This window comes from Larus michahellis, chromosome 4 (assembly GCF_964199755.1).
Source record: "Larus michahellis chromosome 4, bLarMic1.1, whole genome shotgun sequence".
Lineage (NCBI taxonomy): Eukaryota > Metazoa > Chordata > Aves > Charadriiformes > Laridae > Larus > Larus michahellis.
The window spans coordinates 81,654,591-81,676,965 of NC_133899.1; the positions used below are offsets into that span (position 1 = coordinate 81,654,591).

The following is a 22,375-nucleotide window of genomic DNA, read 5'->3' on the forward strand; positions in this document are numbered from 1 at the left end:
ATCATCAATACTAAGAGGAGAGAATATAATAAAGAATGTTTTCCTTAAAAGTCATCTTACATTTTATATGTTTCTTTTGCATATTTGCATGATTCTGTTCTTAAAATGATCAGACTTACGAATCTGAAGTATTGTCATCAGTACATGTGTTACATTATTTTCATTTTATTATGAGTGGATACAAAACGGAAAGCATATTTGAGTTTCTGGTTTCCTTTGTTAATAAAGCTAGACTAATATAAAATTGGTTTTGCACTTTTATAAGTGTGCAGAAATCAAGCTATGCGAAGTGTTGCCTTGAAAAAAATTATCAGTGCTATTCATAGTAATATTTTAAGTGTTTGTATTTCTCATAAAGTAGTGGTTATCTCTCTCATACATTTTGTACATATATATGACGTTAGGAGACATTTCCTAAACAGCAGTAGTTTCCCCTGTAACATGTAGGCATTGCTATTCCTTTTCTTTCATAACACTTTGTAATATTATTTCTCAGACAGTTACGACCAGAGTGCATTACAAGCAGTCCAGCTGGAGGATGGAACTACTGCCTACATTCACCACACAGTGCAAATGCCACAGTCCGATACCATTTTAGCCATTCAGGCTGATGGCACAGTGGCAGGTCTTCATACAGGAGATGCTGCCATTGACCCAGATACCATCAGCGCTTTGGAGCAATATGCAGCCAAGGTATACTGAAAAAAATTTTCTCTATCCATAACGTTTTAATGTAGCATCACAAGATAGTTGGCAGCAAAAGCCAATTGTGATCTAAGAATTAAAATGATAATTAAGAGAGTCTTCAGACTCTTAGAAGAGAGAATACCAAATTGTCATGACAGTGCATCACTCTCATGAGGAGCTCCAGTGTGTAGTATTGCATAAAAAGAACAAAAGATTGAACACTGAAATGGTGTGGAGTCAGACTGATTTGGAAAACTATTTAGACAACTAAATAATAATTTTTTCTAAAATATGGCATTGGAAAGGAGCCTCTTGAGAGGGCACTGTTTGAAAAGAGGACAAAGTTAAATTATTATTGTTCAGGTGCTATTGCTGGGTATTTTTAACTTTTTTTTCCCTTGCACTGGGAAGAGGAGGACAACTTCCATGAGTTTATAGTTTAGCAGTGTCCCAGTTGCTGGATGATTACCATCAGTGCGTGCATTCCTCTGAAAAGAGAGTAGAATAAATTTGAAAAGCTGTCCTCCAGTGTCACTGAGAGTTGTCAAATTTTGGGAGAAGGTCAGTTAGGATAATTAAATGGCTTATACACTGTTCTTTCCATTATGCTTCTGTCTGTTACAATTGAGGAGATCCTAAGAGAGCCAGTCAGATTGTGTTGTGTTTGGCTATGCCTTAACATTTCATAAAATAAAAGGTAATTCAAGGTTAGCTGAGCTGTAGTGACAAGCTTTTACACGTTCCCTAGCTACTATTTAATTTAGGTTTCAATCAATCATAACTTCGTCCTTCTTAACAAGATCTATATTAATCATAATTTGTAGTAAGTTTGTGTTTTGACAAGGTGAAGAAGAAACAGAAGAAATGCAAAGAAATTTGCGTTTTTGTCCTATTTATCTCAACATATGTGTTTTAGTTCTGTAATGTGAATTTGTTTTCTGTGGTACTTGTGTGTGTCTAGGAAAAAATCTATTTATTTTCTTTAAGCTTTCATCTCAACCTTATTCTGAAAGGTACTGCTAGAACCTCTCAGGGAAAGTCAGAAGTGAGTTTCCAAGTGTTGCACCTGTTTTACTTACAAAAGCAAATAATAGCTTAATCATAACAACACTGCCTTTCTCTTAAAAGGAGAAATGTGGTTTTGTGATTCTCCTTCATGTCTGTATATGCTTCATAGTGAGGCAATGTGTGCTTTTCATAGCAATTGGTATAGGAACATTGAAAAAGGTACAGAAGGGCCAACAATGACGACCAAACATGAAATACATGAGGTAAGTATATGATAGAATTTTATAAAATTTTAAGTGGCACAGAGAAGAATAGTGACTTGTCTTTCTCTTTACCAGCATAAGAACTGGGAAACATCAGATGAAACTCTCAGGTGACAGGTTCAAGAAATACAAGGGAAGAATATTTTTTCAAACAGCACAAAGTTAAGCCATGGCAGTGCTTGTAGGATATTGTGGACACTACTATGTCCCTGGCTTCAAAGAGTAATTAGATAAATTCGTAGAAGAAAAATGTATCCAGGGCTATTAGGTAGAAACATGTGACTTCTAGTTCAGGAAGCTCCTAAGCCACAAATTGCTTGGAGGTTGGGAGAATATTTCTGTGAATGTATTACTATATGCTTGGTCTGTTCCTTTAGTCTTCTCTAGCATCTGCTACTGGTTGCTGTTGGAAACAAAATGGTGCACTAGACTGACCTTTAGTTTGACTCAGCATAGGTGTTCTTGTGTTCTTAGTTGCAGGCAGACTAAATCTTTCTTTAGAATCTAAGACAGTCTTTTAGGAGGAACTTAAAAATCTTCCTTGGAATCCTTCCAGAATTCTCCTCATACTGCTAAAAGAGGTTTAAAATTGTGTGTCTTGCTTTTTTTGTTAACTTTGAAGGTTTTCTCTTCAAAACTTGAAAGGGTGAAGAAAATTTTAAAGGCGGATTTGGAGAACGGTGGTTCTTTTCTGTTCCCCTGTCCTACATAACAGGCAGAAATAGCAAAGATCAGTAGGCTGCCCAAGATCAGTGTAGAAACTGTAAGAGAGTTCATGCAAAAAGATCCAAGATGACTGCAAAGTAGTTCACTGGAAGTAGTGGAATGTGTACAGTTTTCATCGTCCCTTGCTTCTCCTTAGACATAGTACTACTTTCCCACACCTTGCAGAGCACATGCAAAGACTTAACTAGAGTCCCCTTAATTTTGGGCTAAGTCAAGGCCACCTTCCTCCCAAAGCAACCAAGAAAAAAAGAGATCGTTGCTCTCAGTGATCATAAGGTCAGAAGATATGTAATGGAATTGTGAAGAGGTTACAACACATAATCTTCTTCCATAAGCTTGTTTTCCTGCAACATCCAAGCTGCTGGAAAAGTACAGTTCCTGGGATTTGTGTATATCTACACATGTGCACACACATTCTGGTTGGATCATTTGTTGCCAGTGGCATTGAAATCTTTAATTTCATGTCAGCAGTTCCTTTCTCACCAACAAGAAGACGTTCAGGATGAAGTGATTCAAGTCTCCTTTCTGTGCAGGTTCTCTCCCCTCCCTTCAAAAATTCTGAAGGAGAAGGTCCCAAAATGGCTGTTGTTTCCTTCAAAAAAAAAACCAAAAACCAGAACCTGAGAATTAGCTGCTTGCAGACTCTCTTTGCAGTCTGTCTGTAATGCAAACTTGCCTCTGTTTCGGCACTTTCTCTTCACTGTTTTAGCTCAAAGTTTCCAAAAGTGTATTGCTCACAATCATCTAATTTAGAAAGGTAGTACAGTCTGAAAACCAATTATGGGACAAGTTCATCCTCAGTCTCCAAGCGAAATGTTGGTAGCTGATGCTTTAAGCAAGATACTTTACACAACCATTAACGTTCTCAGGAACCTGCTGTGACCTCCTTAGTGAAAGGGCATAAGCAGACCAGCTGAAGTAGGGTTCCTGCCAAACTATTTTAGAGAAGAATAAAATCACTTAGACTAGATTTAGGTGCATCAGTCTCAGCCTTGAGTGTAATGGATGCAGAGGGTATTGTGATTGCCTGTGCTTAATACAGAGGCAATTAAGGAATGGGAAACTGCGTAAAGTATACTTTAAAGTAGTTTTTTCTACAGTGACTAATAAGATGCTTTGAGTTGATGTTGTGAGAGAGTTTGTGTGGTGGCTGCTTTTTTTTTTTTTTAAAACCAGGCAATTATATTTTTATTTAAATACAAATTTCAAATTTACATCTAATACTCTTTCAGATATTTTCATGAGCTCCTTGGAAAGCAGCAATACCCTTCTCCTCCTGTAGACTGGTTTTAAAAATAAACCTATGGAACAATACACAAGTCTTTGCTTAGCTGTTGTAATTTGACTATTTCAAATTGAGATGTAACATTGTCTTAGGTATTTCGATTCCGAAGGAGTTGTGCTGTTCGAAACAAGTACATTCTGCTTAACAGGGAGTGAGAGATATACCCTATTATAAAATAAGTAAAAGTTTAGGGGTTTGGTTTGTTTTTTTTTTTTTCTGTCAGAACTCACCATTTTAAAATGTATTAATTTACTTTAATACTTTTGTCAATCTATTAGTTTAACATACTTGGTCTTGTAGTTTTTCCTACCTTGTCTTAAAACAACTTGGAGATGCTCACTGTACCTGTTCTATAATGCAGGTTGATTTTCATGTAAGCTGATGTACCATAGAGCACCATGTTTCAAGGGGGAGCTAAAGAGCTATGAAATAAGAAGCCCTCAGGAACTGTCTGTAACCCTCTATTTTTCATATGAATAAAAATAACCTGTAAATGTTTTTCCCGTTTCAACTTTATTTTTCAGGTCTCTATTGATGGAAATGACAGTGTTAGTGGCACAGGAATGATAGGCGAAAATGAACAAGATAAAAAAATGCAGGTATGTAGCCCAATACAAAAGAATTAAATATATCTCTTTCTTCTGTCTTCTCTGCACAGCAACATGCGTGATAGGTAGTCCTGTGTAGCCATGAACCAGGGTTTGCTACTACCCTGCAGAAATTTTAGATCTCAAACCTATACAGATAGGTCATATTTCTCACTTTGTACAAGATCCTTTCACAGGATTTTAAAGAGATCTTACTTACTGTTTTCTGGGGTTTTTTTTGTCAAAAGGTAATTAAAAATTATGTTGGATTTCTAAGATTTTTCAAGTTGATCTGAGTATGTAATCAGTAAGGGTATAAGTATTTCAGTTCTTCTCCAGAGAATGAACTGGCTTTTATAGTCCTTAAAGCAGAAGGAATGCTGACTCAATTAATGAATTATTTTCTTCTCAAGAGAAACAATTGCAGGCTTATGTCTGGAACTGTTCTCTTTTTGGTGACTTATTTTGATTCCACTTGACCTCTTAAGAGTCCCTGACTTTTACTGCGGGTTTTGTAAGTGATCAGTATATGAGAGTGTTGCTCCTAGTGAATGCTTAAAGAAGCAGAAAAATACTTCCATTTCCTTTTCTGTATTCATGCTGTTAGTACGTAGAAATATAAAAACCTTTTTGATGTCAAAATATTAAAGTTCAAAGAGCAATGGATATTACAGGTGCGACTTATTAAATCTCAAGCTTTATTTTACCTGGGATCTGTAAAATTATGTAAGGAGAGTGGTATTTGTCATCATAAGATATTTTATTAAAGGAAAAGACAAAGCAAAACATATTCTTGGCTTCAAGGAATTATGTCCAACAACAAAAATAATAATAAACCCCCTATACCCTCACATGTTTAAATAACAAAATCAAAAATGGAAAAATCATTGCATTGAGAAAGGTTTGGTTAGAGAAGCCCTGTTTTTTTCTTTTTGTTTAATTTAATATATAATGAACTAGACAAGGAGGAAAAATATTTTCCAAGGTAAGATACAGTGTCTGTGAAAGGAACAATTATAGGCTCACCTCTGACAGTTACCTAAGAATCTTCTATTCTTAATTTTTTTAAAAGCTAGGTCCCACAATATTTAAAGCCACAGACGCTCCACTCTTGCCTGTGCGGCATGACTGTGAAAGGAGAGAATAGCTAATACATAGCTAATATTCCATAAAATGAAATCAAGAAATTTCAAGGTTTTGCACACTTGTAGGTATGAATGTGATACAACTCCAATAAAATGCAAAATTCAGGGAAGAGTAAGATAAGATCTTGGTTGGTTTTACCTGGAGAGCCTATTAAGCAAAATGACCTGTAACCAGTATCCAGTTACATGTTGACTTCAGCCTTAGCTCCAAAACAATGTATGGCAACATATATGCCATATGGAAATGTGCCAGTCTTATGGGGCATTATATGTTCCAAACAAACAAACAAAAAAATCTGCTATTTCAAAAGGCATTGAGGCGTAGTCTCAAATTCTGACTCCTATAAGGTAACTTCAGTTGGCCAACTGAAGGGTCCCAAAGCTATCAATTATCTATGAAAATCTTAATCATGATTATATTTTGATGTATGTAGTTACCTACTTGTAGCTTATTGTGAAATAATCTACTACTTGGGATAAAATAGTCTTATATTTAGATATAGTACTAAATAAGTGTATATTTATAAACTTTAAGTCCACAGGTAACACAAGATCAGAACAGATGTCATGCTGCTAAATAGTCATTCAAACTTGCATGTGGTTAGGTTTTTCACCAGAGAAAAAAGCATAAAACCTCTTTGTGATTTTACACGTGAAAACAAAAGACTGTGTGACCAAATGGATGTCACACAGTATTTGCTTTCAAACCCATCTGTTCATAATAAAAGCAGAATCATATGACTGAAGTCTGTATGTATACAACATAAAAATCTTATCTGAGATCTTTACCTTTGTTGTTCTCCCGTGTTACCTGTCTGAACTCAGGATGCATTTGTGGGATTTTTTTAAATTAAGTGGGTTTTTTTATTTTGTCTATTTAAAAGTATTTCAAAAGACACAATTCCTCTCAACAAGTTTCACACTCTTATAAATGCACTTTATTTTCTATGCTCTTCTGATTTTGTGCCTCCTAACATCTGAATTTTTTTCATTTCTTTAGAGTGCATTAGCTATAACGATGAGCAGAAGGCTGAGGTATTTAATGCCTTCTTTGCCTCAGTCTTTAAGAGTAAGACCAGTTGTTCTCTGGGTTCCCAGCCCTCTGAGCTGGAAGACAGAAATGGGGAGCAAAATGAACCCCCCATAATCCAAGGAGAAATGGTTAGCCACCTGCTACATCACTTAGACGCACACACACGCCTATGAGGCCGCACGGGATCCACCCAAGGGTACTGAGGCATTGGTGGAAGTGCTCACCAAGCCACTTTCCATCTTTTATCAGCAGTCCTGGCTAACCGGGGAGGTCTCAGTTTACACAAGGCTAGCAAATGTGACACCCATCTAGAAGAAGGGCTGGAAGGAGGATCTGGGGAACTACAGGCCTGTCAGTCTCACCTTGGTGCCCAGGAAGGTTATGGAGCAGATCTTCTTGAGTGCCATCACACAGTACATACAGGACAAACAGGTGATCAGGCCCAGTCAGCATGGGTTTATGAAAGGCAGGTCCTGCTTGACTAACCTGATCTCCTTCTATGACAAGGTGACCCGTTTAGTGGATGTGGGAAAGGCTGTGGATGTTGTCTGCCTAGACTTTAGTAAAACTTTCGACATTGTTTCCTACATCATTCTCCTGGATAAACTTGCTGCTCATGGCTTGGATGGGCATACTCTTTGCTGGGAAAAAAAACTGGCCGGATGGCCGGACCCAAAGCGTTGTGGTGAATGGAGTTAAATCCAGTTGGCGGCCAGTCACAAGTGGTATTCCCCAGGGCTTAGTACTGGGACTGGTTCTGTTTAATATCTTTATCAACAACCTGGACGAGAGGATCAAATGCACCCTCAGTAAGTTTGCAGATGACACCAAGTTGTGCGGGATTATTGATCTGCTTGAGGGTAGGATGGCTTTGCAGAGGGATCTAGACAGGCCGGATCGATGGACTAAGGTCAATGGTATGAGGTTCAACAAGGCCAAGTGCCAGGTCCTGCACTTGGGTCAACAAGCCCACGCAGTGCTACAGGCTTGGGGAAGAGTGGCTGGAGAGCTGCCTGGCAGAAAAGGACCTGGGGGTGCTGTAGACAGCCGGCAGAATATGAGCTGGCAGGTGTCCAAGAAGGCCAATAGCATCCTGGCTTTATCAGAAATGGTGTGTCCAGCAGGACTAGGGAAGTGGTTGTTCCTTTGTACTTGGCACAGGTGAGGCCACGCCTCCAACACTGTGTTCAGTTTTGGGTCCCTTACTATGGAAAGACATTGAGGTGCTGGAGCATGTCCAGAAAAGGGCAACGAAGCTGGTGAAGGGTCTAGAGCACAAGTCTTATGAGAAGCAGCTGAGGGAACTGGCGTTGTTTAGCCTGGAGAAAAGGAGGTTGAGGGGAGACCTCATTGCTCTCTACAACCACCTGAAAGGAGGCTGGAGAGAGGTGGGGGTCAGTCTCTTCGCCCAAGTAACAAGTGATAGGACGAGAGGAAATGGCCTCAAATTACGCCAGGGGAGGATGGATATTAGGAAAAATTTCTTCACCAGAAGGGTTGTCAAGGACTGGAACAGGCTACCCAGGGAAGTGGTTGAGTCACCATCCCTGGAGGTATTTAAAAGATGTGTAGATGTGGTGCTTAAGGACATGGTTTCATGGTAGACTTGGCAGTGCTAGGTTAACAGTTGGGCTTGATGATTTTAAGGGTCTCTTCCAAATTAAATGACTCTATGATCTTCTAAGAACAGTAATTTTAATACTATATCTGTCCTTGTTGAATGATAATACTAACTGAATTCTTAAAAATTCTCAAGTCATACCAAGAAAGTCATGCCAGAAAGGAGAGTAGAACCTAGCTCAAATTGCTCCACTTAGTTTGATCAAAACACACGCATCACTGACAAAGTACAAAATGCTTTCCTTCATGTTCAAACAGTGCTCATTATAAGTGCATTTAATTATTGTTTGGCCTTTGTGTGAACTTATCTTTGAAGGTGGTCTGATTTATGGCTAATTTCCCTTAGGAATGGATCCAGTGCCTTAGATGTAATCTAAGCCTTTTCTGTCTGCTCATTTGGTCAACTTACCACTGGACTTAGATTTCAAATTATTTTTGTCTGTCTTGTTATTTGGCTAATTAAAGCATCCTTTTAAATTTGCTAGCTACAAGTGAGTATGTTTTACAGTTTCTCTCTTTCCTTTCATCAGAACTTATGCATTTTAGTTATTCATTTTTAGTTTGTTCATTGAGGACTAAGAAACACATGGCATAGCAAAGAGACACAAGAGAGACTTGTCAGAATCAGCTCTGACTTGATGGCAAAATAAAGTGTGTGACTCTTCTGATCCATTGTGGTTTTTTTTTAATATTTTGGTTGTGTTTTTTTTTCAATTTAAGATTGTCTTGCAAGGACACGGAACAAGAGTGACTGCAAAATCTCAGCAGAGTGGAGAGAAAGCATTTCGCTGTGATTATGATGGCTGTGGAAAACTGTATACAACAGCTCACCATCTTAAGGTGATGAGATGTAAAATGACCATTGTTACTTTCCAGGCCTGACTTTTTTTGACAGATTATGTGGTTAAAAGCAACAGAAATTAACAGAGAGCTAGTTGCAATGGTGTTGGTTTGTCAAGTGTTTATTGGGTTGATTTTACAAAATTTGTTGTCCCAGGTGCTCAGCTGATTATGCAGTGTTCTGAGATGAGGCTCTCTTTGAAAACTGAACGTCTTGCAGACTGTAGTCACTGACTAGCAAAATATATTCTTTGTTTGTCACATAAAATGTGTGTTCTGTAACTTGAATGATCAAGAAAAAATACTGACTCTAAATGTTACTCATTTGCCTTTCGGATCAGGATAGATGCAGGTATGGGATCATGTTAGGCTCCTATATTTGCCAGCATGTAAGAAATCTCATGTTGAGATAGTTTCTACTAGCAATGTCACAGAAATTCTGAAATCCAGTGTTCTGGATTTCTTACATGTATGCATGATCATGCAAAAATTCCAATTTTTGAAAGTTTTTACCATCATAATACAACGTCTAAATCTTCAAATCAATCCAACATTCAAGGGGAAAAGCTGGAACATCTTTTCTTTACAGGTGGCAGCTCCTTAATTCTCTCTCTTTTTAAATTAAGTAAAGGAATTACTGAAACGGTTAAGGTATAGAGCAGTTCACATTCCAGCTTAGGCTGAGGTAATCATCAGTGAGGGAAACTCCTTGCAGTGCTGCCTTGTCTCTGACAAAACACTCTGGAGTCAGTGACTAATTGACTCTGTGGATCTTGTGTTAAAATGGTGTCCTTGCTGTAGAGGTTTCATGCAATATAAGAGGATCATTAGAAGCACTCAGTGGAGTCAAAAATCAGGTAGAGAGTAAGGTCTGAGGCATATTTGCATACTGTAGTGTAGTTGCATGATGGCAGCTCTGTGTGTATTTACAGAAACGTTTTTTTTGCAAAACTGACTGAAAGGATCAAGTTAGACCTTTGAAAGAGACATCTTTAGTTTCAGGGAAAATATCGTTACCATATTTCTTTTTTTTTTTTTTTTTAATCACTGATTTAAAAAGAAGACTAATGTGAATCTTAGGAAGAGAAATAAAATATTTTGTCTTAACAGGTGCATGAAAGGTCACACACAGGAGACAGACCGTATCAGTGTGAACATCCTGGATGTGGCAAAGCTTTTGCAACAGGTAATCTTTTGTAGACTATCTCTTCCTGATTGTTAGTGTTTGTATAAAATAAGTTTTTAATATTGATATTTTTTAAATTGCTAAGTAAAGAACTTGGTTGGGAGAACTGCAAAAAAGTCATCATTTCAGCTAGCGTAGCATATAGAAAGAACAGAAGATTTAAGTCTTAGTTACTGAAGGAGGAATGAGGTGAAAGACTTGACACTTTCCCTTACTCTTCACTTGTAATGCTACAGTCAGATTTTATGTTGAAAAAATAGGCCTTTCCTAATATGAAACTAATAGTATAAGTTAAATGAGGTGATAATAAGAAGCTGAACCTGTTGGCTAGAGGTAAACACCTGATCTTCTGTTCCAAATTTTAAAAGAACTCGATGGAAGATGCTGTTTTAAATGTTCTTTTTTGAATTTGTATCAGAGTGACATTTCTCATGAAGTGAACTCTACATTTTGTACAGACTACTCTGTTCTTAAATGATGCTTTCTCTGAGATTTGATTGTGCAAAATGCAATTATCAAGAATGAAACATGTAAGAAAATGAAAGAGCAAAACTTGTTTTGGATTCATTATTTTACTTTTAATGTAAATTAGTATGATGCTTAGAAAAGTTAGGTTCTATTTTTTTTTAAAAAGGTGGTTTTTAAAATAACTCAATGTGATCTTATACATTTAATACTGTTTCTTTGACTAGAAACAAGCAAAAGAAATGCTGGTGAGAAAGCTCAAAAGGGAGACAACCACACTTAAGGGGTTGCACCGAAGTTTAATTGCATAATGTTTGTAAAGGGATTTCAAAACTACATAATGAAACATTCTCTTCCATTGCAACAGACTGATGTATGGCTATAAACAGCTGTTTGACTATTAATCCCATATTTTTGGTCAGAGACATCGTACCACTGTAGTTCAGCAATCCTAGCCTTTGATAAAGCTCATGTTAAGTACTGAATGCTCTTGGTTTAAATATTACAAACTCTCTTGGGTTCAATCATGACATTGAGTATATTTTAGATGTAAAGAATGAAATAATGCTCAGCTCGGTAGACGTGCTTTGTGTTTTTAAAAACATCAAAAATAGGAATTTTGGCTGTTTTACGGAGAACACACTGTGAAACTAAAGCAGGTGCTGTCTTCTTACGAACTGTTACTTTATTTTGTAGAAATATAATATCACTTGTGGACACAAGTGATATTCAAATTCATTTTCCAAAATGGCTGTTTCAGGCTTCCCTAGTTGTGATGTTTTCAGGGAAATGCAGAAAGGAAAATCTTGGTAAAATGCTCTTTGCAAAATAATTTACAAGAGGACCTGGTCCAAAGTTCACTTTAGACTGGTAGTTTTTGATGAGTATGAGTTCCTAAAAGTAATTTTAAGATAAATGAGCGTCCATGACTACTATCAGTTGACGTGTATATGTGATGATGTTAATAATATGATTTAAAATAATTTGAATAACTTAGAGACCACATAGCAGTAGAGCTTTTACTGCTGACTTCATTAATGGTTCTGATTTTTGCATGAGCTAATAATTAAATGTCATTTTGATGACAGTAGTGGTAAGAGATAAAAAGTAGATGGAATACAGAGCGTACAGCTTCCTCAGAAGACAAAATAAACATTTGTCCACATTAAAATCATTACAGTTTATCCTTTTGAAGGGAAGGAGAAACATTATGCAAGTGTACTTTCTTCATAAACGAAGGATGAACTGTATCTAGAGTTCTGCTGCTCTGTATATGGTAGCATGAAGTGCTTGTGAAGAGTGAAAGAGCAAATTTTACTCATCGGGGAGCTTCCTGATCAGAATGGCAAGCACAGCTTTTCATGGTGATGGTTTATGAGTATCCTAATTTTGTGTTTATACTATTATAACATCCTTTCTGATCCTCAGGATATGGGTTAAAAAGTCATGTCCGAACACACACTGGTGAAAAGCCTTATCGGTGCACAGAAGAAAATTGCACCAAATCATTCAAGACGTCAGGAGACCTGCAGAAACATATCCGAACTCACACAGGTACTATATCACCCCCCCTTTTTTTTTTTGTTAATTCACTAAGGTGGATTTTTTTACCCTGTTTGATCATTCTGTGACTTTATACTTATGAAATCAGCCTGTGCATATTCTCTTTCTGAAGCCCAGTGAGCTCAACAACATTTCAGCATGGTAAGCATTTACTGCAAATCCAGCATGTTTTTCTTGGAAAAAGTGCTTAAGCATTCACACTGCTATTGCAAATGCACTAACTTTTACAATGCATCACTTACATTTTCATTGAGTCACTTTGTGCCTTTACAGTTTCATTTGCAGCTGTAACAGAAGAAGGAGCTTCTCCTCAGTAACATGGCTTGCCTTTTAGAAATGGCATCAGTGTTCTTAAGTTTTGCTGCTTCAAGATAACTTGCATGCCAGCTTCACAAAGGTTGATAGTTCTGAGCTTGTTGTTATCCTGATTTCCCTTCTCTTCTTGCAATAGAAAAATGAACAAAAATATCATAGAAAACCAACTGTTATTAAAATTTCTAAATGCATAAAAAATAAAATCTTACATTTTGTCTAAAAAGATTCCTTTGAATGCCAAAACACAAATAAATTCTAGACAGCATACACTACACTTCACAAAACTCTGTGGGTACGCACACATATAAACAAATTTGCAAAATGTCTCCTTTGCTTCTGAAATCTCCAGGAAAAAAAAAAGAAAAAGAAAAAACCACCCTTAAATGTAGGAAGAATAATCCATCACTTACTAAACTATTCCACTAAGTATATATACTTGCCTGCTAGAACACCAACAAGTTTTTCCACTGAACTTTCTGAATCTTAGACAGTAAAAAAGAAAAACTTTTTCTTAGGTTGAAAAGGATGGCGGGGGGGGATAAAAGCAGGCAATAAAAATTATAAAAATTCAAGATTACATTGACATAATTCTGCTTTCCTGGACTTCCATGTTGAAAGACAGTCTAGTGCTCTTGATGTTAAATTAGTCATCAGGATGAAGGCATAAAAAGTGTCATCTGTTTTCAGTTCTAGAAGAGAATTGTTTGACGTTGTTATGTAGTACATCAAGTACAGGCTGTGAATTGAAAGACTTCTGTAGTATGGTCAACTTTATTAGCTGTAGACTGTTTTCTTTACTTCTTTATGACCATAGAAGTTGTATTGTAATTTAATTGCTGTAATCTAATTTAGTAGTTGAGACAAAAGACTTGAGCCAGCCCTTTGTAACCATGTATGCATTTGAAGAATATTAATAATACAATCATAGACTCCCAGCAGTCCACGGACCAGAGTTCAGGGGTGCCTTTTTTTAGATTTATGAGTAGCTGCAGGAAGCCAAAGAATGAGAAGAAAATTGCAACAAGTCCTTTGTGCAGATGGATGGAGTAGTGTATGCTCATACCCTGCGCAAGCTGCAACAGTGCACCCAATGGAGGCAAGTCTGGGCTCTGCCTGATCTCTCCCTTGGCTCTGAAACCTTTTCGTTCCTTTATCATGTAGAGCAGGGTTAGTGCTTTCTTTATTTTCTGCCTGCTTTAGCTAAAAGTGATTTTTCCCTCTCTTTCAGTGGCAGTCCAGTCTCACTTTCTGTTGCCATCAGTGCTTGCCTTGGGTTCCTCCAAGACTTGGCTAGACATACTGTTTTGGTATCAGAAAAGCTGGTGTGGATGGCTCCTCATAGCTGCTGTGGGGTAGAGCTTGAAGGCTTCTGACTTGCTTTGCATTTCTAGTGCTAGAAATCTCAGTCACCTGGAAACAGGTCGCTTTTCTAACAAGTACATTAGAAACTTAAAGGCTGGCTTCCCCAACTGGTCTGATGACATTCTTGTGGGCATTCTTTAAGAGCAATCTGTTTTGGTTTCTAATGCAGGGTCTGTTGTTGGGCGGGGTTGACTCTGCAACCCTGCTCCTTTCAGGCAGGGTTTGAGGTCCTGTGCTGAAGCCAAGGATTAGGGGAGCCATGGTAACACAACACTGAGGCGTGTAAACTTAATACACACACACTGCCTTGGCAGGAAGCTGAAAAACCTTCCCGAAACAGCTGCCCTAAGGAGTGAATTATAGTCTCCTCAGCCAAGGAGCTAACTACTTTGGAGTTTCACGGTATTAATGTCTCTATCAGGACTTTGTTTTTTATTTCTGTCTCTAAGTACTTAATGTTTTATCTGTAGTGGTAATCTGCCCTCTCCTACTCTCAGATTCTTCTCTTTGGTAAGCAGTACAGTGGGTGGAATGTACTTAGCTCTAGGAAGTGTGAAATTACAACAGGACAGCATGTCAGGTGGCTCGGACTTCTTCAAAGTTAACCCTCTTCACTCTCCCCCTCTGTGTGCTTTGATAGATCTGAAAGGCCAGGGGTATTTGGGTATTACAGAGGGGTTGGCCTTAATCTATTGTTCATGGTGAAATATTCTGGTGCAATGATGTAAGCTATTGTCCTTAAATTTATATTACATGAATGGAATTATTTTTGAAAAAGAACCTGTATTTGTGATTGCTTTGGTTTTGGGGGTTGAAACATGAGTTTCAGGGTTGTCTCTCTTTAAAAATGAGGTTCTTCTCATGTAAGGTTAAGCGCTTTCTATAATGAATTTTACTAATCCATTTGTATCTTGGTCATATGCTAAATCATGAAGGTATTTTTTCTGTTTTATGAATTACAATTGACAAATATACAAATGGTATGATACATTTGTTTTGGATAATGTATGTATGAACTGGGGGGGTGTTAAATACATAGTAGAATATGGACAATGTGGAAGCTAATCCAAGCAACTCAAGTCTGTTTTATACATCATAAAGTACTAATCTAAATGTTTCATAATTTATCTTACAGATTGTGTGATTTTCCTTAATTTTTCCAGTTTTGTCTAAACAGTAGAACACGGTGGCATATTCATGGCATTTCTGACTGAGGGTCTCAAAGACGGAATTAGGCAGCTTTAGATTCCTACATTCATTCTAAGCGTAACTTAGGATTTTTGTTCTTTTATAACTTTTGCACGTGTACCTTTTCTTTTCTTTTTTTTCAGGTGAAAGGCCCTTTAAGTGTCCATTTGAAGGATGTGGCAGGTCATTCACAACGTCTAATATTAGAAAGGTTCACATCAGGACACATACAGGCGAAAGGCCTTATTACTGTACAGAGCCAGGATGTGGGAGAGCTTTTGCCAGTGCAACTAATTATAAGAATCATGTGAGAATACACACAGGTATATGAGTGACGTTTTGTGTTTTGAAGTAGAATCTGCTTGGGAGAGGCTGTGTTATTCTCCTTGTGAACACTCTTTTGGTGTATTGTAATTGGGTATAGTTATGTTTATATGACCTGGCTTCGTACTTTTGTTTGGGCATCATCTCTCCTCAGCTGATGCAAGTTAAGCAGTTAGGTTTCCCACCTTGCTGTCAAGGCAGAATAATTTTGGTTTGGATACAAAGTTCTTTAAAATGAATCCAAAACCTTGTCTTCAGCGGACACTGGGCTAAGTTCTTAATATGGTTCTGCGGCTTGCCTCTGTTGTGAGTTGTTTCTTAAATAAATAACAGTAAAGCACAAGTCTGAGCTTGACTTTGTCTCACTGTTGCGAGTCATCCTTTCATCCCAGCTGTATTTTCCTTGCTGCTGCAGCGGTGGTCGAAACCTTCTTTTTATAGACCAGAGGTTAAAATACTTACCCAACTTGATTGTCAGGGTTAGTCAGCAGAAATAATCGGCACGAATTTGAAGGTTCTAATATGCAAGAGCCTTACATATTTTACTGAAGCACAGACAAGTTTCATAGAGGTACATTTTGTATCTCAGGTTATCTTTTTAGTCTATAATGTAATTTGGACATTAGTTTTATTGATTTTTAACTGAAAGGTGTTTTTATATGAAACCATAATTGTTTAAACATACACTGCCTACAGATTTCTTCAGAGCCTAAAGACTCAAAAGTGAAATTGTACTAGTGTATCAACATACCTTATCATTGATGAAAAGTATGGGGCTTCCAGTGATAAAAGAAAATTCACAATACAATGCCAAACTGACATCACAGCTTTCAGCCTGTATCCTTCTGTCTTCACCAGAAGGATGTTTTAGATGAATTGATAGGGAGTAAATAGGGCCCAACTTTTACTTGCAGTAGTTTGTTTGTTTTTTTTTTTTTAAAAAAATATAGTGAGAGACTGCATTGATAAACTTTATGAGCTTGAGCTTCACTGTTGCCTTCGAAGGCAAAATTGAAGTATGCTTGGTAATGAAGGTGTGTCGCTAAATATCATTTGTTGACCGTTTTTTCTGTTCATCCTGCATAAAGTTCTCTTTAATCCCTTTTGTTTTTCCATACAGGGGAGAAGCCCTATGTCTGTACAGTTCCTGGTTGTGATAAACGCTTTACAGAGTATTCCAGTTTATACAAACATCATGTTGTACATACTCATTCCAAACCATATAACTGTAATCACTGTGGGAAAACATACAAGCAGATTTCTACACTTGCTATGCACAAGCGGACAGCACATAATGACACAGAGCCCATTGAAGAAGAACAAGAGGCTTTTTTTGAGCCACCTCCAGGTTAGAGTTTCAATCTTTGAATCTCGTAAAAAAAAAAAAAAAAAAAAAAAAAAAAAGGGCTGGATAATATTTTGTTGTTTTTTTTATAACCAAGGAAATAAAAGCATAGATAAAAATTTGAAGTATTTAATAAAGTTATTTAATTTCTTTGTAGGACCTTCTTACTGTGATAGGCAACTTGTAAACAGAAACTAAGAGAGTAAAGAGAGTAATTGACCAGATCATAAAACTCACTTATAGTCATTTGCAGTCCCAGCAAACCTGCTATAAATGTGAATGTGGAAACGGACCTGTGAAAGTCTAAAATGTTTGTTTGCGACCTGCTGGATTTTTCGTAAGGATTTTTGTAAGAGTATGTATAACACCATGGTCGGTGACAGTCTTTTGTGCAGGAGCAAAGCGGATTGCCTTGAGAAAAGGAAAATCTCTTTGCAGGACTCTGATACAGTGCTGGTTTTGCTCTGGTTAATACCAGTTTCTGTGAACTGTCCTAGAGGCAAAGATGAAAATAAGCTCATGTGCTGCAGTACTCCTTAGAATATATTTTTCATGGTATCATGGGTTTTGAATCCTATGACTATAAAATATCAGACTGAAGGAAGTATTCTGATAGGACAAATATCACTTGTCAAGTTACGATTTTTAGATGTGACTGAAGATAGGAAATACATGCAAACTGTTTTGGTCAGAAAAGTTGTTTTACTACGTGTATGTGGGAAACTGCACTGAATGCCCAAAACAGATTTACTATAGTCTAATTCCTTCTTTTAAGGGAATGATAAGATTCATTTGCTGAGGTTAAACATTTATTAAGATAATGAACTTACTTAAATCTTCACACAAAGACATTACTGTGTTCTTCTGTATGTTTGTTAATTAATAACTCTTAAAAAGCTGCCAGTTGTGTTTGCATGGAGCCTCTTGTATGGAGAGGTTAACATTTAATGAATGAATTAGAAATGTTTGTCACCATCTTAATATTTGCTTATAAACTATAAATTTATATTTTCTTTATGTGTAATACTTATGTGTGTTAAAACTCATTGCTAAAAGATCATACCCCACGTTCCCAAAACAACAGATTTTGTTACTTGCTTTCGATATCTTTCCACTAAAATTTTTGCATTGGAGTATTTAAAACCTTCAAACCAGCCTGGCACTTAATCCTTGTCACTTGCTTTCCTGGCACTATTTAGAATATGTAAACTACCCTCTTGCATTCTTTGTATCAAATAGGTCAAGGTGAAGATGTTCTCAAAGGCTCCCAGATAACCTATGTGACAGGTGTAGAGGGAGAAGATGTAATTTCTGCACAGGTTGCTACAGTTACCCAGTCTGGATTAGGTCAACAAGTAGCACTAATATCCCAGGATGGAACCCAACATGTAAGTAACCGCATTGTTAAAGAGCTGACAAAAATATGTTGAGAATCGAGGCAAGTGTTTGCAGATACTCCATGTGCTTTCTAAAATCAGTTAGGATTCTTGATAAATACATACGTGGGTTTCTTAAGGAAAGAAGCTCCTTTGGAGCTAGGTCGGATATGTTTAGCGTTGGGCCTCCCCTGTAATACCTAAATTAAACCACATAGTCTGACATCTGAAGCTGTATTAATCCAAAGCTAGGGTTTTTTTCTCTATCTTTGTCACTCTTAAAGTGACAAAGGCACAGGGTATTTTAACTATTGTTATATATACAACCTAGTTTCTGAGGTTTCTCAGAACTGCTTGATTATTCCACTAATATCTGATGGTCATCTTCACTGTTGTCTTGTGCACACGCTTTTGAGGGGGTAGAGGTGGGAAATCTTTCTAGTCCAGCTGTCTGCTTTACCAGCTGTTTGGTAGTGTTCAGTTCTTACCATTTCTAACATAAACAAGAGGATAAGGAATGCTTTGATACTATCTCCATTTGAAAATTCCTATGGATATATTTTTTAAGGGTTCCTGTGGATATATTTTTTTAAGGATTTCATATGACATTTCATTGGGAGGGGATTTCAGCGCAACTCTTTTCTTTAGCTATGGCAATATATCGAAGGCATACGGGGAAAAGTTTCTAATTTCAGCTGGAAAGGTAGCTGAAATACCAGTAGCATATGAAAGATATCTTCTAAATTCAAATTGAAAATTAAATATTAAAGGGGACTGTTGTATTGCCAGCCCTGAACATTGCAGCAATGCTAAGTAACTGGCATTTTTACCCTCTAAAATGAAGGCCTGCAGAAGCCTTGACATGGAGTTCTTGCATTTATTTAAATTATCCTTCAGCTTGACTTTAGTTCTGGGATGTTTTATTACCTTGTAAATCAGACATCAGGTCACGTATCTGATGCCCTAATGCATTTATGCTGGAGACATCAGTAATTTATATCATTAATTTTTTATGAATTGTTTATTAGTGGTTTAAATTCTAAGCCCTCATAGGCCTCTCTAGTATTTCCGTTAAGATAAAAGTATGTCAGGTGGTACTACCTTGAGTAACATTGTCCATTGTGTAAGACACATGCATAGATAATCTATCACGCAGTTATTTGGGATATGATCTGATTAACATGGAGTTGTAGACTCTGGGGGCAAGTATGCATCCTTTTTCTTATTACTTAGAGCTGTAATTTTATTTCTGTAAACAGATAAGTGTGTCTGAAAGGTCATGGAATATTAGATCACAATCAGTAAGATGAATGCAGTGAGGGCTCTTGGTCTAAGATGGGGACTTGGCCAAAGAGTGAGGGTGATTCTCAAGGAATGCATGAGAATGTTGGTCAGGAAGTGGAATAATGGCTATTAGGTCTTTCGGCCAGTATGTTACTTGTGAACATGGCTTCAAATATTTTTTCCTGCTATTATGAACAAGTTGCCTTTTTCTTCTGGACCGCTACACATTTTGTTTCAAATGAAGAAATTGAACTAACAGGAGTAGTCCCACTAAACCAACTAGCAGGAATTTGTTTGATAAATGCTGTTACACTTCAAATGCGTATAGTTGTTTTTTTCAAACCTTACTTAAAAACATATGTTATGTTCCAAAAGCTAAGACCCAGATATAACTTGAGCAGCAATCAAACCTTCTTTTTATACTTCAGGAATTATTTTGTATTTCAGGTCAACATATCCCAGGCAGATATGCAGGCCATTGGCAATACTATCACTATGGTAACACAAGATGGCACCACCATCACAGTCCCTGCCCACGACGCCGTCATCTCTTCTGCAGGAACACATTCTGTAGCGATGGTTACTGCAGAAGGCACCGAAGGACAGCAGGTAAGATGTCAGCCTGCGTACACGTGTAATGTTCCTTTATAAGATGATGTAAAATAGGCACCTAATCCATCACACTGTCATTCACACAGATTTATCTAAATAAAGCAGTTTTCAACACCTGGCCGTAGCATTCCCCTCATAAGAGTATGAAGCGTTCTACTCCAGTGCTATACACCAACATATGGCAGAATGTTTTAAAAACAACAATTGGGCACCAAGAAAAAATCCTGAGGTACCAGTCCAGTAATTCATTTAGGTGTACGTGAAGCAAGACTTAGAAATGCTAAGTGCTTTCCCCAAAGTCACAGAGTAAATGAGTGGCAGAGATAAGAATATAATCCAGTATGAATTGTAATTTTATCACTTAGTATTATGGGACTGTAGTTTATTTGGCAGATAGGAAACATTTGTGTAAGTAGGTATTTGCAGTTTTGTTTTTAATATACAAATACAATAGCTAAATTTTTTAGTAGAAATATAGTGACATAATTTTTGAGTTAAAATGCACTGTTCTAAAAACGTGCCACATGAAAATGAAGATCCCACTGTGCTCTGTATGTATAAATACTCACAGGCTTATAAGCACATTTATTGAACTTATGTGCAATTCTGAGGATATTTATATTTTGGGGGCTAATGATAACTTTGAGAACAAAGTGACGGCAGCCTTTTTTAAAAAAGTATCTTTTGCACAGTAAAATTATGCTCATGAACAATCACAGCTCTGAATATAACTAATTTTGAAGATAACAGTTGTATGAGGTCAGTAACAGATCTGTCATCCAGCTGATTCTCTTTCTTTGGTCTTGAAGGTTGCTATTGTGGCTCAAGACTTGGCAGCATTTCATAGTGCCTCATCAGAAATGGGACATCAGCAACATGGGCACCATTTAGTTACTACAGAAACTAGACCTGTTACATTGTTGGCTACATCCAATGGAACACAAATTGCAGTACAGGTAAGATGGCGATAAGTGTTTTTTGGAGTGTTCCTTACTTCTAGAGCTAGAAGCTCCTAGTCATGTAACAATAGGATTCGAATAAATAAGCTTGGCTCCCCTGAAAAAATAGTCCATAACCATATGATCTCATATTTTAAATAATATATAGGGATAGGAAGAAGAAGAGTAAGCACTTGATTTTCCAAATCTACTTGTAGAACTTGCAAAAAAGGAGGTTAGAGGAGGGCCAAACTTCAGGTCAACTGAGTCATTCATGGGGTCACAGGTTTTCAGTGGAAGAGAGCTTTCATTCATCCTTCAGCATTACATATAAAGCTGATACGTCTAAAGCCAAACTCTCAAGGGTGAATTGCTATGAACTTATAAAGATAAAATTACTGAATTTATGTTATTTGAACCATAAGATGCTAACAGTGAAAAAGTGTAACCAATTACGTAGAAAGATTAATAATCAGAAATCTCTGGAAATAGTAACTTTCTGTTTATGTGTCAAACCAGCACAGTACAAGCAGCAGTCTCTCTAAATAGTTCCTCATATTGTCCAAATGCTGTAATGAAAGAGTAATTTCTAGGTATGAAAAAGTTTAATTTAAATTGGGTTAATTTAAAAGAAGGTGGAAATGAAGCACAAATTAAGCTTTTGTCTAGAAAGTAACCGAAAACGAAACCTAGACAGCTATTTTCGTGAATAGTTTATTTAGCGGGAAGCTAAGCTTCCCTCTAAGGTTGAGCAAAACCTCTAGGGCGAACAATGGCCAGTATGCTACCTTACTCAAACATTAACTTAATTCTGTGTATATGTTATTTGTGTTATATATGATGGTAGGTTAACAGAAGCTTTTGGAAATTTTAAATCTGGAAGAGTAAGTATTTAAAAAATTAATCTCTTTTGATGACATTGCTGTCAAGGGTCAAATAAATGACTGAAGGAGCTTAGGGAAATTGCTACTCCAATGACAGAAGCCATGACTTTCTGTGTTTGATCCTATTGTTGTTTGGGTATCACCACAGACACGCATTTTACTTTAGAGAACATGGAAAATCAGAAGAACCATACATCCTGAAACAGTATACAATTAGGAGAAGGATGTGATACACCCTATAAATTTCAAAGGGAGTTGAGTATATGCAACTGTCTTGAGTATGGTTTGCATGATGGGCCTTAGCTCTGACAAATACCAATATAAAAGAACATCAGTGTG

At 37.0% G+C, this 22,375-nt stretch overlaps 1 protein-coding gene across 4 annotated transcripts in view; it reads left to right on the forward strand.

Annotated features, from left to right (window-relative positions):
* Positions 1–22,375, forward strand: part of ZNF143 (zinc finger protein 143) — a 42,806-nt gene that overhangs the window by 16,356 nt on the left and 4,075 nt on the right. For all 4 annotated transcript variants that reach the window (XM_074585930.1, XM_074585932.1, XM_074585933.1 and 1 more), the window contains exons 6-15: positions 497–693; positions 4,494–4,568; positions 9,075–9,194; positions 10,305–10,380; positions 12,274–12,399; positions 15,417–15,596; positions 16,718–16,945; positions 18,182–18,330; positions 20,050–20,211; positions 21,024–21,170. In XM_074585930.1, the coding sequence (XP_074442031.1) occupies positions 497–693; positions 4,494–4,568; positions 9,075–9,194; positions 10,305–10,380; positions 12,274–12,399; positions 15,417–15,596; positions 16,718–16,945; positions 18,182–18,330; positions 20,050–20,211; positions 21,024–21,170 (1,460 nt within the window). The remainder of the gene's footprint in view (positions 1–496; positions 694–4,493; positions 4,569–9,074; positions 9,195–10,304; positions 10,381–12,273; positions 12,400–15,416; positions 15,597–16,717; positions 16,946–18,181; positions 18,331–20,049; positions 20,212–21,023; positions 21,171–22,375) is intronic.